The following is a 12834-nucleotide window of genomic DNA, read 5'->3' as shown; positions in this document are numbered from 1 at the left end:
TCACGGCATATGGAGGATCTTAGGCTTGGGGTGGAACTGGAGCTGCAGTCACTGGCCTCTACCACAGCTCACGGCAATGCTGCATCCTTAACCCACTGAGCGAGGCCAGGGATGGAACCTGCATCCTCATGGATGCTTGTCAGGTTCGTTTCCACTGCGCCACGACGGGTACTCCGAAAATGAACTTCATCTCAGTTCCACTGCACAAGTGGTATCTGCTTCTCAAAGCCAAGTTCACCTTCCCGATAAAAGAGCTCACTAACGCGCCGACTGAATGCAGCCTTTCCTTCCGCCCCAAGCCCAGAGACCTCTGTACAGTCTTAAGGCCTCAGTTATTCCTGCCCACGTCTTATTTCCGAACTTGGGAAATGGACTCTGAGACAGAAATTCTCAAGCAGAAATTCTCTGACGTTGGGAGGCGCGTGCTCTTGGGACCCATGGCCATGGAGGAGGAACAGGTGAACTCGGTCAGAGGGAGAGTCAGGCTGTAACCCGGTTTTACAAGAGCCTTAGCTTCGAGCATCACTGCATGTGGGACTATACCTGGAAAAGAAGTGTGGTCTTGGGCAAGATGCTTCTCTTCACCTGAGAGCAATGGCCAGAGGGACTGAACCAGACAGAGTCCCCCACCGGCAAGACTCCCCGAACCTGGTGGAATGCCAGCCTCACCCCTGACATGGGACCTGGGCTGAAAACAGCTTCGGATCTTACTCAAGAGACACCCCTTTCACCCTCATGCCAACGCAGACCGCGGAGCAGCCGCATCACGTACAGACAGCACAGGTCAGCATGCACTCCGGATCCAAGCTGCCCAGGCTTGAATCCCTGACTGGCTGTTTATTAGAGAAGCCACCTCGGTTTTCTCATTGTTCTTGTTCAGTGAGGACAACCATAATATTTACTCGTTTCATTATGAGAATCGTAACAAATATACATATTCGTTTGATTGTATATTAATCTGATTAATTTGATTAATATTAATCAAACCCAATATTTGATTATGTATTAATTATACATTATTGATTCTATGTATTAATTTAATATCTCTCTATATACAATATATAAAAATATAAATATAAAATATTTAAATAAATACATCTTCTATATATATCAGTATATATTTTATTTTTGTTTAGAAAAATACCTGGCACATGTTTCTTTCTCAACAATAAATGCTGATTAATATTTATTCTTAATATTATTACTGTCCTACTCTACCCAGGTACTTTGCAAAGAGCTAGAAGTGAGAAAATGAATAAAACTTAATCTAGGCCCTGAAGCTATTCATGATAGTTTTTAATGAATTATTGATTAAAAAGGCGGGAGAGGGCACACGGTTCATATAAAGATAATTGGATGACTCTGTCGCTAGCATGGCCTGGGTTCAGAATCTTTTTTAATCTTGAGAAAAAAATGGGACTGAGAATACAGATAGGCAGAAAAATTCTCTCAAGGCATCTGATCAAAAAGCATAAATTCTATTACAGAGGAACTTTGCATCACCCAGGCATCTCTAAAGCTACACTCTGGGGCATTAAGACATGTATGAAAACCTAAGCCTTTACTGGCCTACACCACTAACCCGTCAATTGACAAGCGAGCTGTGGCCTATAACAACACATTTCTCTTCCAAACCCTGGTGACAGCTATACAGTTACTGTTCCAGGCCATGGCTCTCCTGTGATGCGTGGGTTACGACCTTAAGGTTCCCAACGGGGCAAGGTGGAAAGGAGGGGTCCACTAGGAGGCTGGCATTAACGCGCACACACTAGAGCGCCCGAGAGATGATCAACCAGGACCTGCGGTCCAGCACAGGGAACTCCAGTCAACACTCTGCAATTCCCACGTGGGCGAAGAGTCTGAAAAGGAACTGAATCACTTTGCTGTACACCCAAATCTGACAACACTGCAAACCAACCACAGTCCAATATAAAATAAAAATTAAATTAAAAAATGTTAAAAAGCGAACAAAAAAAATTATTAACTCTGGCCCTCGACTGAAACAAGACAAAAAAATACATGTAGCAGTTAAAACCTTTACCCTGGGTTTTCCTGACAGGTTCTTCCTTCATCCGCTGTCAACCATTTATGACCCTTAATTAAAATTTGTGACGTTAAAACAAAAAAGAAAGAAAGGAAGAAAAGGAGGTGGATCTTTCGGCATCCAGGCACTGCTAGGATCAGCTCCTTGGCAGCTACATGACCTTGAATCAACAGCAGCGCCTCCCCGAGGGGTTCCGAATGCCTTCTCGTCTCCCCAATTCTGCATTAGATCTGAATTAAATAATTAAAAATTTTCCCACATGATTTTATACGCACACACACCACGTTCCTGAGATTTCTCCAAGAATAAAAAAAATCTGGACTCTTGGCTTCAGATCTCAGATTTCTAACATTCCATGGACGGTCGCTGTGACCGGGGTGCCCAGGGCAGAGCGGGGCCTCCTCTTCCTCCTCCCACCTGCTGCAGGTAACACGCCAAAGAAGAGCCTAAGAGGCTACGTTCCGGGGGCCAAGAGCTCACGTACTTGACGATGAAGGGCGAGCACAGCTCCTCCAGGATCCTCTTCTCTGAGTAGACGTGCTCCTGCTGCTTCGTGTCCACTATGTGTTTCTTCCTTATACACTTCATAGCAAAAGCAACGTTCTCATTTTTTACTTTAACCTGCAGACGAAGAGAAGGAGCCCTCAACATGAACTTACTGGGAAAATGTTTACGACATCGCTGCAACATGTGTCAACTCGTTTCAAATGCGTTGAAGGAAAATATTCAAATTCGTTCATATTTAAATAGCACGTACGCTTTTAACCACTTATCCCTCTGGGAACGGAATTTTATTCAGGTGTACACACTTCCCTTTCCCTGTATTTCCCAAAAGAATGCACATATCTGGGACATGGTTCTAAAATATTTGTACTAAAGTGAGAAAAATACTCTGGTTAGAAGCTTGAAACGTTTAGAAATCGCTTCGGTTTTGAGTATGTGGCGTGAAAAACTTGGGCCAGAATTGCCAAAAACTGTTCTTTCTAAATAGTCACTTTTTGGACTTTCAAAATAAAACACACTGAGTCAAGATTCACATCTGCACAATCTAGCAGGACAGCCACTAGTCACATGAGGCTATTTAATTTTAAATTGACTAAAATCAAAAACCCAGCTCCTCGGTTGCATTAGCCATATTTCAGGAGCTCACCAGCCCCGTCCGGCCAGTGGCCACCCTGCTGGACGCGCAGATTCAGAACATTTTCACCAGCGCAGCAAGTTCCCCTGGACGCCGTGCTGGAGATGGACAAACGGGGTTTTCCCTTAAAAGGACATTTTTAAAACTGGATGGGTATTTATCAGATAGGCTCAAACCGCCTTCAGCAGACGATATTGGACAAGTCATGCCCCCAGAAGTGGGGGCATCCCCTCTTTTGCTGCTATTTGCCATTACGGCTGCCTTCAATTTTTAACTGGATGGTATATTGTTCCACTTATTATTATCTAACCGTATAAAAAAAAAAAAAAACCTCAGCATTGTTAATTCAGTCCTTTTGCCAGGATTTTGGTGAAAAAATAGAGCAGATGGATCCCTCTCTCATCTCTCCATATGGCACAAGACGCAGTGCAAATACTCACTGGCCTATTAAGAAATCCTTCCCTTCTCTTCCCACCCCAAAAAGATGAAGTATTGACTGGGTGTGAAGTGTACTCTCCAGAGTCTTTCTGCAGCACCGCAGATCTGCTCACACCAGGCCTCCCAGCAGACGGAGGCGTCAGCACAGCTCCCAAGGTTAAGGGGCCGTGAGCGGTTACAAATCTGCTGGGCAAAAAGGGCTTGGTGATTGCAAAGGGTTCGGGGCCCCTTGTACCCAGAAAGGTCGCGGCTTGTCCTTTGCAGTTTCCTTGGAGCACTCGGTCCACTCTGCTACTCCGAGGAAGCTGGTTATTAAGCTCAGGGAGGTGGCGATGTGGACGACGCAGCCCAAATCGGGCCACCGGTTCCCAGCCGTCCTGATCAGCACTACAGACGGCGGCTCTGTCAACAGCCCCTTCCATTCAGCTTTCCTGCCTTCCTTTCTGATAGATAATTTTGAGCAGCCCCAAAATAGGATAAGGAGAGCCAAATACAGACGTGGCAGGGGAGTTAAGAAATGGAACCAGGATCTTAAAGATGTCATTTCACTGGACCCATTCTTTTTCGCCTGAGTATATCGTTAATGCATGGGGAGTGAACACAAACACACATTTTGCTGTTAGGAAATACGCTGTACGTTTCACAGCCCTTGGTACATTCTCCAGTAACTGCCATCAAGACAAAATCACAAAAGGATGTGATGTGAGAAGCTTGAAATGGCAGCTGCGTTATTCCCAATTACTTACTAGTGCAGACCTGCTATTACACAACAAACAGAAGGAAAAGGGCACTTTCTCAATTTCGGCTCAAAGCAACGTTTAGACACAGCAATACCAACACACATATTCCTCCAACATACACTGGAATATAAAACAACAACAACAAAAAAGTCAAAGGCTTCTCTCGGATGCTTGAAACGTAAACCCCTTACAAGCTCAACTCTTCCGAACCCACCAACGCCCAGTGTTGCGATAATCTCAAGGTTCTGGAAAGGGGACGAGGAGGAAAATCTGGCCACCTTCTCCTTCAGCTGAATCATCTCCAGAGAGAGTGCTTTGGACAGCTTCCAGCTAGACATGGACCTCCTGCCCAAGAGAAGAGACACCTGTCACACGCTGCCCTTGACAAGCAGGGGTCACGCCACACATAAATCCCGCCCTTGCCACAGTCGGATGTCTGCCAGGAATGACTGCCCACAGGCGCCACCGAGGTTATCTCGACTTTCATAGGATCAGATTTAGGTACATGTGGGGAGAAAAATAACAGAACACACACGTTTAAACATGGATACACTCCTATATGATAAAAAATAGACACGTGTCAGACTGAATCAACGAGCGGCAGGAGCAGGTGAATTGCGTGGTATTTAAAATACATCTCAGAATTCCCTGGTGGCTCAGGGGGTTAAGGATCCGGCGTTGTCCCTGCTGTGGCCTGAGAACCTCCGCCTGCCGTGGCCAAAAACTCAAGTCAAATAAAATACATCTCAGTAAAGCTGCTTTGAAAACAAAGAGGCAATGAGAAGGATTAAAACCAGAAAACCAGGGAGCTGTTTCCTTGGCTGCACACACAGGAGAATGCCACCAGAGAATCTTTGCCTTGTTTGGCTATTTTTGTCAGCTCTTGAAGGTTCCCCGGCTGAGCTAGAAGAACTGCTTTGTGAAACATGAAAAACATTTTTTATTTTATGTCTAAGTATTGTTCTTGGAAATACTCATTTTTTTTTCTCTTTTCATTAAGTTTACTGGTCCGGATTATATATTCATAAATTGTTCTTACTACAAAAGGCCTTTGGCATACAAATGGCAAATATATTCCTTGAGGGAAAAAAAAAAAGCCTTATGCAGCCCTGACTGAATGGTTTAATTTAACTCAAATGGCAGTTTTCTAGAACTTTGGACTCTTCAGGTTTAAGGGTACTATCTGTTGAATATACGCTTAAGTGTACAAAATCTTTTAGCAAAGGATTTTCAAATAATTTTGTTTTTCCGAAGCAGGCTTTTTTCCCTATTAACAAAAAAAATTTTTTCCCGTCACTGTAATTACATTTAGAACCCAACACTCACAACCCCCCTGAGCCATAACGCCTTTCTGTTGTGAAATAACCCTGCCTCTAGCTCCAGCTCTTTATGTAGAATCAGAATGAATGGGCTGTGCGGGTTCCTTGATATGTTCCTGTTTGACTTCCTCGGGGAAGGGGGCCCTCCTTTCCACGGAGCTCAGTCACCAACCAACGTAAAGAATCCCTTTCCCACAATCTCCCGTCGGGAAATTTCTGCCGCCCATTACCACTCGTCACGGAAAATAAAAAACTTGTAGACCAAAATGATACCCATACTGGGGCTGAGTGGCATCCTCTTTGTGGAAAAACAGTTTAAAAGAACTTCCCCCAATTTTTGAGTCACCCCACAGCCAATCGTCCCCTTCGTCACCTGCCAGAAACTGCCGTCGGGGGGCTTAGGAAAACATTCGGCCACTTACTTGGCATGTCTTTTTTCATCATCCCGGTTCAGGTTTGCCACGTACCCTTCAAGGTATTTCTGGAGTTCTTCAAAAGTCCCCACTGTTTGGTTGAATGTTCTAAACGAATAAAATAAAATAAAAAGCTTGTGGTGGCTCACAGTTAGCAGTGCAAACTTGCCGTTCTTCTTAAGCTCATAAAAGATGATCTGTACGGTAATTCACAGTTTTGTAGATTGTTTTTCAATAATTTATGACACTTCAGAGTTGCCATCAGGCGTTCCTGTTGTGGCTCAGTCAGTTAAGAACCCAACTAGTTTCCATGGGGATGCGGGTTCGATCCCTGGCCCTGCTCAGTGGGTAAAGGATCTGGCGTTGCCATAAGCTGCGGCATAGGTCTCTTTGATGCGGCTCGGCTCCGGCGTTGCTGTGGCTGTGGTGTAGGCTGGCGGCTGCAGCTCCGATTCGACCCCCGTAACCGGGGAACCTCCATATGCCGCAGATGCAGCCCTGAAAAGAAAAAAAAAAGTTGCCTTCACGTGCAGAATAGTTATCTAATCGATTCTTTGCGTTTCTGAAGGCAAAGAGGCTATGGGTGAGGAGAGACCACATTTCTGAAAGTGTCTGCCTTCTTTTTTTCTTTTTTCTTTTTCTTGCTGTTTTTTTGAAGAGGACCCTGCACAGGAAAAGCGTCTCCAAGATGTGTTTCCTGAATCAACAGCTCACCGGGGTGACAGACTTCTGCAGCTCTGCTTAATCAAATCAAGCTGTTCATTTCTAAAATCAAGGGTGAATGTTCTCCCTCTCTGTCCGCAGGAAACCCTCCCCTTTCCACATCCCTCCGTAAGTCAGGCCGGATTCCGCGCCTCACCTGAGCAGGCCTCGGCCGAGGCCCAGCCAGCGCCCTCCCTCCCTCGCCCTCAGGGAGCACAGCTTGGCGACTGGTCTCAGCCAGGCGCCCGGGCCCGGCCCGGCTCTGGGAATTCTCACACGGCAACTGCCCATGAGGAAAACGGTCCCCTCCTCAACAGCGAAATCTACTTTCTGGATTGTTCCTCCCTCGCTTCTGGCACCCACACCTGCCAATCTACTTTCACTTGTGATTTTGAGGGTTTTCGCTTCCCTCCAAAAAATTAGTATTCTTCTAGAACCATGCTTTAATCACCTCCTCAGTAAATTGTAAGCTCCTGGACGTAACAAAAGGAAAGGAATGAAAACTTACCTCCAAACACCTCAAACTAAGAAACCAGAGCCACCTCAGCACGAGCTATGGCCACTCACTGCCGCCTGGCCCCGAAAAGCCGTACCCCCGTGGCGCTTCCACTCCCCCTGCAGGTGTGCTGGGCCCCTCTCCTACCCTGCTCTGCGGACTGTCCTTTGCTGACTGCGGCCTAGTCGGAAAGAAACACTCTTGCCACGCAACTCCAGCTTCCAAAGGCTGACGTTGTCAAGTGAAAGGAAATGCTGCTTGTACTTTGATTTTACCTCTTTGGCTTGCGCTGAAGCTCAATGAGGAATTGTTGTCAACAAATTTTTTTTTTTGGTCGCACCCACCCCCCCAATTTTTTTTTCCACGTCAACAGCTATAACCAGAGCCACCGCAGTGACAACGCTGGATCCTTAACCGGCTGAGCCACGAGGGAACTCCAGCCAAGTTTATTTTTTAGATGTATGTGACACTGGTGTCACAGGTCTCTAGACATGTTCTGCAAGCCAATGTCAAGCTTAAACAGCTCCAACATTCTAGCTGGAACATTCAAGGACACGATTTTCTGAAAAATAATGAAGTCGGAAAGAAGAAATAAAGAGACCCAGGCTTTCAGCCACTATTCTTCATTGCAAGCCCACCACCTGGATCACTTCCCATGTGCCAAAGACGATGTCAGACGCTGGCACGGCAGCAGCAAAGAACAGGGGACGTTTCTGTGCTCGTGAAGAGACAGAAGAGTGGGAAGACGGACGCCAAACAGAGCAAACCAGTGAGTGTGAACGACACACAGGCGGGCGCTGTGGGAGAACCAGCAGGGGTCTTAATACGACGTAAGTCATGGCTACGATTAGCATTCAAAGCGGGTGCCTATCAGAGTGAAGGGACGTGCCAATGACAAATGCGCTGGGATAACCAGAACTGTGCCAGGAGCTCTGGGAGGTAGGTTGACCTGTCATAACTGATATCCAGCCTCTCTTCCCCACAGAATAAATTCATGAAACTTTTCATGCCTCATTGTGCCTAACACGACAGTACTTTGAGAAAGAATCTCAACTATGCACGTGTAAATTAAACACTAAAATTATAAACTTCCAAGTAATTTATAGACTCCATAAAAAGCACTGCATCCTTGTGATGGATTATGAATACATGGGCTCGTGGATAAGTATCTGGTCACGTGATTACAATGAAGAGAAAGGGGAGGATTTCCTCCTTTCTGTATTTTCAGTCCTAGCATGTTGGAGCAATCGGTCAGGTTTTACTACACAGCTACTGTCGTTCAGTGCCTGTGCATATTTTTAAGGAACTCTGTAGAGACAAGGCCTTATCAGGAGAATACCATTCCAAACAGGTTCCCTTCGAGAGCCGTCACCAAAGGTTACCTTTACCCGAACTCACTTTCTAGACCTATAGCCTCTGTGTTCAAGTTCTGCTTCCCCTGGACAGACTCCCACATTAACTCTTTGCTTAGAAAACGCCTGTTCACGTGAAGTTCCATTTCCACACCTGAAAACACCAAGGAAAACCTGTCCCACTTCACTGCATCATGCTTGCTTCTCTTCCTGAACACAGGCTCCGGGAAGCAATGGAAAGGCTGCGAAAGGACCTGGCAGACCTGGGCAGGAGCCCCTGCCCATCACAGACCACACTGCTGGGGCAACTCTTGAACGGACTTGGCTTCCAAGGAAAAGACGAAGGTAATTCAAAGCGATACGGAGAGTTCCCGTCCCGTGTGTGACGGTGGATGCCAACGTCCTGCGGGGATCCTTTTGCCACATATGCTGGACCCATAACTGTACACTTGAAATGAACAGAATGTCATGTGCTATTCTATCTCAATTAAAAAGATACCAAACAAGGATTGTTAACTTTTTAGGTATGTGATATTATTGTGGTCACGTTTTACGAAGAAGACTTAGCTTTTAGAGATGCTACTAAAATACACAGAAATTTAATTTTACATTTGGAATTTGCTTTAAAATGCTACGGAGAAGCCAAAGAGGGCTGGTGAAGCGGTAGAGAGGAGGCTTCAGCTGGTAACTGTTGAGCTTGCATTCTGGGGTTCATCACACGCTATTTTTCAAATTTGAAACTTTCCATAATAAAAAGACTTTTAAAAAATATTCCAAAGTTCTCTCCAGCTCTAAATCTCTATGATTCTATGTTCAATAAATGTTAGATTCAATTAACAATCAATTATAGACTCTCTTGTGCTACTTGTTGCCATTTTACTATTTTCTGTTAATATTTCATATGACTATGCCTTATTTCTTTGTCTACATATGGCTTTCCTCAGACAACAGCCTAGCTTTGGTATATCTGACTTTCCCTTATTATAGCTAGGTAGTCAATAAATAGTCAACTGATGAATGAGCGATCCAAGGAGGCAGATTCGAGTAGGATGTGAAGTGAGTTAAGGATACAAAATGACCCATCCTAAAAAGCGACCTAAGGCATTTACAGATTATTTTTGACACACCTCTTGCAAATTAATACAGATGTTAAGTGGCTCAGCGGGTTGAGGACCCAAGGTTATCTCTGTGAGGATGCGGGTCCAGCCCCTGGCCTTGCTCAGTGGGTTAGGGATCCGGCCACAAACTGCAGCGGGTAGGTCACAGATGCGGCTCAGATCCGGTGTTGCTGCAGCTGTTGCGTAGGCCTGCCATTGCAGCTCCGATTCGATTCTAGCCTGGGAGACTCCATATGGCCCAGGTGCAGCCTTAAAAAAATAACAACAAAAAATTTCTCTGGAAATACATCTAACAAATGAGCATTTTATATTTTGAGAGAGGATGGCTTTGTTCATAAAAATGTTTGACTGCTGAGAGCTTTTTAGAAATAAATTATGAAAGGATTCACTCTATCGCATGGGGAAAAATTTTCATAAAAGTACTAATAAGCTTATTTCTCTGGAAGATGCAGAACTGAAATCAGTCTATTGCTGGTATTTATGTACAAACTTTGCACACAAAATATTTAGCCTGCCAGCATCTGCCGCTGCCACAGACAGATTCAGATCAGAAGGCCCAGTTCCTTCCCATGAATTTTAATCGGATGTGCTTGCAGCTGAGGATTGGCCAGCACTTCCGAGTGGTGATGAATGGGAAGACAGACGGGCCCTCGGAGGAGCAGAAGGCCAAGTCTTCAGAGGTGGCAGTGGTCTGTGTCCCCAGCACCCTCGCTATACTTACTCCCGATCTATGACCAGGCAGGCGACGTCATCTTCCTCAGCAATGATGTTAGCCGATCTGACATCCTCACTGCGGACAAACAGAAAAGTCAAGTTTCTAGGGAGAAGTCAAACATCTACTTTTACTGGGGAATCTGCCACTGGTGGGAAGTGCCATCCCTTAAACCTTCCAAAGACTATGCCTGTTTGAACATCGCAGTTTGTACTCCACTCCTTCTCAAGACACGAATGTGAAATGGGTCCGAACAGAGGTTATGTACACAAGGCCCCCAGAGGAGGAGCAACGTGCACTGGGAATATGAAGGGGTCGGTGAGTGAAGCCGGGTAGGAACTTCATTCTGTGCTGTGTGTCTGCCCAAGAGAAACGTGCACTGGGAATATGAAGGGGTCGGTGAGTGAAGCCGGGTAGGAACTTCATTCTGTGCTCTGTGTCCGCCCAAACACAACAGCTCTCCTCTGATCAAACAGGAACTGCTGATTGATGAGCAGCCAAAATTGAAATTAACCGATCAAAGAACTTTCTGAGAAAAACACTGAAGTAATTAACATATCATAAACCAACCAAGAATACAAACTAAAGAACATGTTTTTAGTGCCATATCATCCAGAGAATTAAAAAAACACTAAAATCTGTCATTTCATAGTCTAAGATGTCCATTTTCCATTAAAATCTCTGAAATCAGAGCATGTTGTACAATTGACAATGACTCACGGTATAATTAACAGCACTGTCTTTCTTTCTCGGGAATGCATGAAATAATAGCGCATCTTACACCTGATAGAATGAATTATGATATATGATCTAACGATGGTGAATTGAATTACCTAATAAATACCGACAGTCACGCAATGGGTCAAGAATTTCTAGAGACCTTTATTTACCTTAGTTTCCTCCCTCTATTAGCTACAAACTAAGGACCCTGAAAAAAGGTGTATCCTTAGGGTACCCAGTGCTTTAAGATTTACTTAAGGTAACCTGGAGCAGCAAGCACAGTAAGACTGCTCTAGGAGTTCCTGTTATGGCTCAATGGGTTAAGAACCTGACACAGTGTCCGTGAGGATGTGGGTTCAATTCCTGGGTTAAGGATCCCACATTGCTACAAGCTGCAGTGTAGGTCGCAGATGCAGCTTGGATCCCTAGTTGGTGTGGCTGGGCTTAGGCCTCCAGAGGCAACTCCGATTAGACCCCAACCCTGGGAACTTCTATATGCTGCAGGTGCCGCTGTGAAAAGAAAAAAGAAAAGAGAAAAAAGGAAGAAAGATGGCTGCTCTAAGCAACTTCATCAAAAATGGCATCACACAAAGTATAGTTCCTTCCTCTTCCCATAATGATGAGACAGGGAAAACCCTGGCAGCCCAGCTCTCATCCCAGAGGAGCCCTCTGTCCACACAGCCGGCATCCGGAGACCTTTCACGAGGTCCTTGCTGGACGTCATTGGTGCCAACATTTCACGTTGATGTGCTCAGAGTTGGGAGCTGGGCAGTGTTCAGCTTGCAGGCATGTAGATTATAGATTTAGATGTGACCTTTGATATGGGTCAACTGTTTGATTTGTGAGTTCAAAAAATGAGGTATGGCATCCTTTTCACTTGGCAGTGTCATGACCTTGACCAGAAATACTCTCTGCAAACAGTTTATAAGGATTATATGTTTACAAAGACATGCATGTTTCTTTAATAGTAACTGTGTTAAGCACCATGGATTGATTTTTGCACATGAATGCTGAAAGAACTCCTAGGACTATTTAATGTCAAGTCATGGAAATATACAGAATATCAGGACTGTGGAGTCAGTCACAGTCAGTGGCCCTAGAAAGTGAGAGCGCCAAAACGCCCAAAAATGTAAAAATATTTGTATCCAACTACCCTCCTCGCTGATTTTAGCCTTCTGCTGGTTAATGCTTTGGGGAGTCAAGGGTCTTTATTAAATGGAAATTCCTACGTTTCTCATGGGAAAGCACTGTGATCAGCTACATGGAGCATAAATTATGTCGTCGCCAGCATAACGAGACAGCGTATTTCCTTCCAAGAGCTATTCTGAGTCTGCAGTGCACTTACAAAGTTCTCTGTACTTTCAAACGTCTGTTGTTCTGCTTGGAAGTTTGAGAAAAATCGTGTTATTGTTAAAAACAAATACACCGAAGTGTTGAATAATGATATCCCATGATTATATTCCACGAATGTATTTATATTTCATCATAAATAAACAAAAAAGGACACCTTGACTGCTACAAGTTCATTACCAGCTAGACAAATGGGACACAGAAACTGGTGTCTTTAAATTCAGTGTTTAAACTGTTTACAAACTAGCCATAGCTTAACTTACTGAGTTTACATGATTTAATTTTCTTTAAA

General features: G+C 44.7%; 1 protein-coding gene across 7 annotated transcripts in view; it reads right to left on the bottom strand.

Moving 5' to 3' along the window:
• PRKG2 (protein kinase cGMP-dependent 2) overlaps window positions 1–12834 on the bottom strand; it is a 99756-nt gene that overhangs the window by 35317 nt on the left and 51605 nt on the right. For 3 of the 7 annotated variants that reach the window (XM_021101892.2, XM_084973721.1, XM_003129364.7), the window contains 4 exons: window positions 10482–10550; window positions 6102–6200; window positions 4552–4705; window positions 2529–2665 (listed from right to left, as the gene is read on the bottom strand). In XM_021101892.2, coding sequence (XP_020957551.1) covers window positions 2529–2665; window positions 4552–4705; window positions 6102–6200; window positions 10482–10550 — 459 coding nt within the window. The remainder of the gene's footprint in view (window positions 1–2528; window positions 2666–4551; window positions 4706–6101; window positions 6201–10481; window positions 10551–12834) is intronic. The other 4 variants (XR_014813506.1, XR_014813507.1, XM_084973722.1 and 1 more) reach the window with 2 other exon arrangements.

Source organism: Sus scrofa, chromosome 8, assembly GCF_054392235.1.
Source record: "Sus scrofa isolate SSC_HxYL_T2T_F1_AM1 chromosome 8, Sscrofa_HxYL_maternal_Yorkshire_Landrace_v2.0, whole genome shotgun sequence".
NCBI lineage: Eukaryota > Metazoa > Chordata > Mammalia > Artiodactyla > Suidae > Sus > Sus scrofa.
Note: the sequence above shows the minus strand (reverse complement) of the source record. Positions and strands in the feature narration are given on the sequence as shown.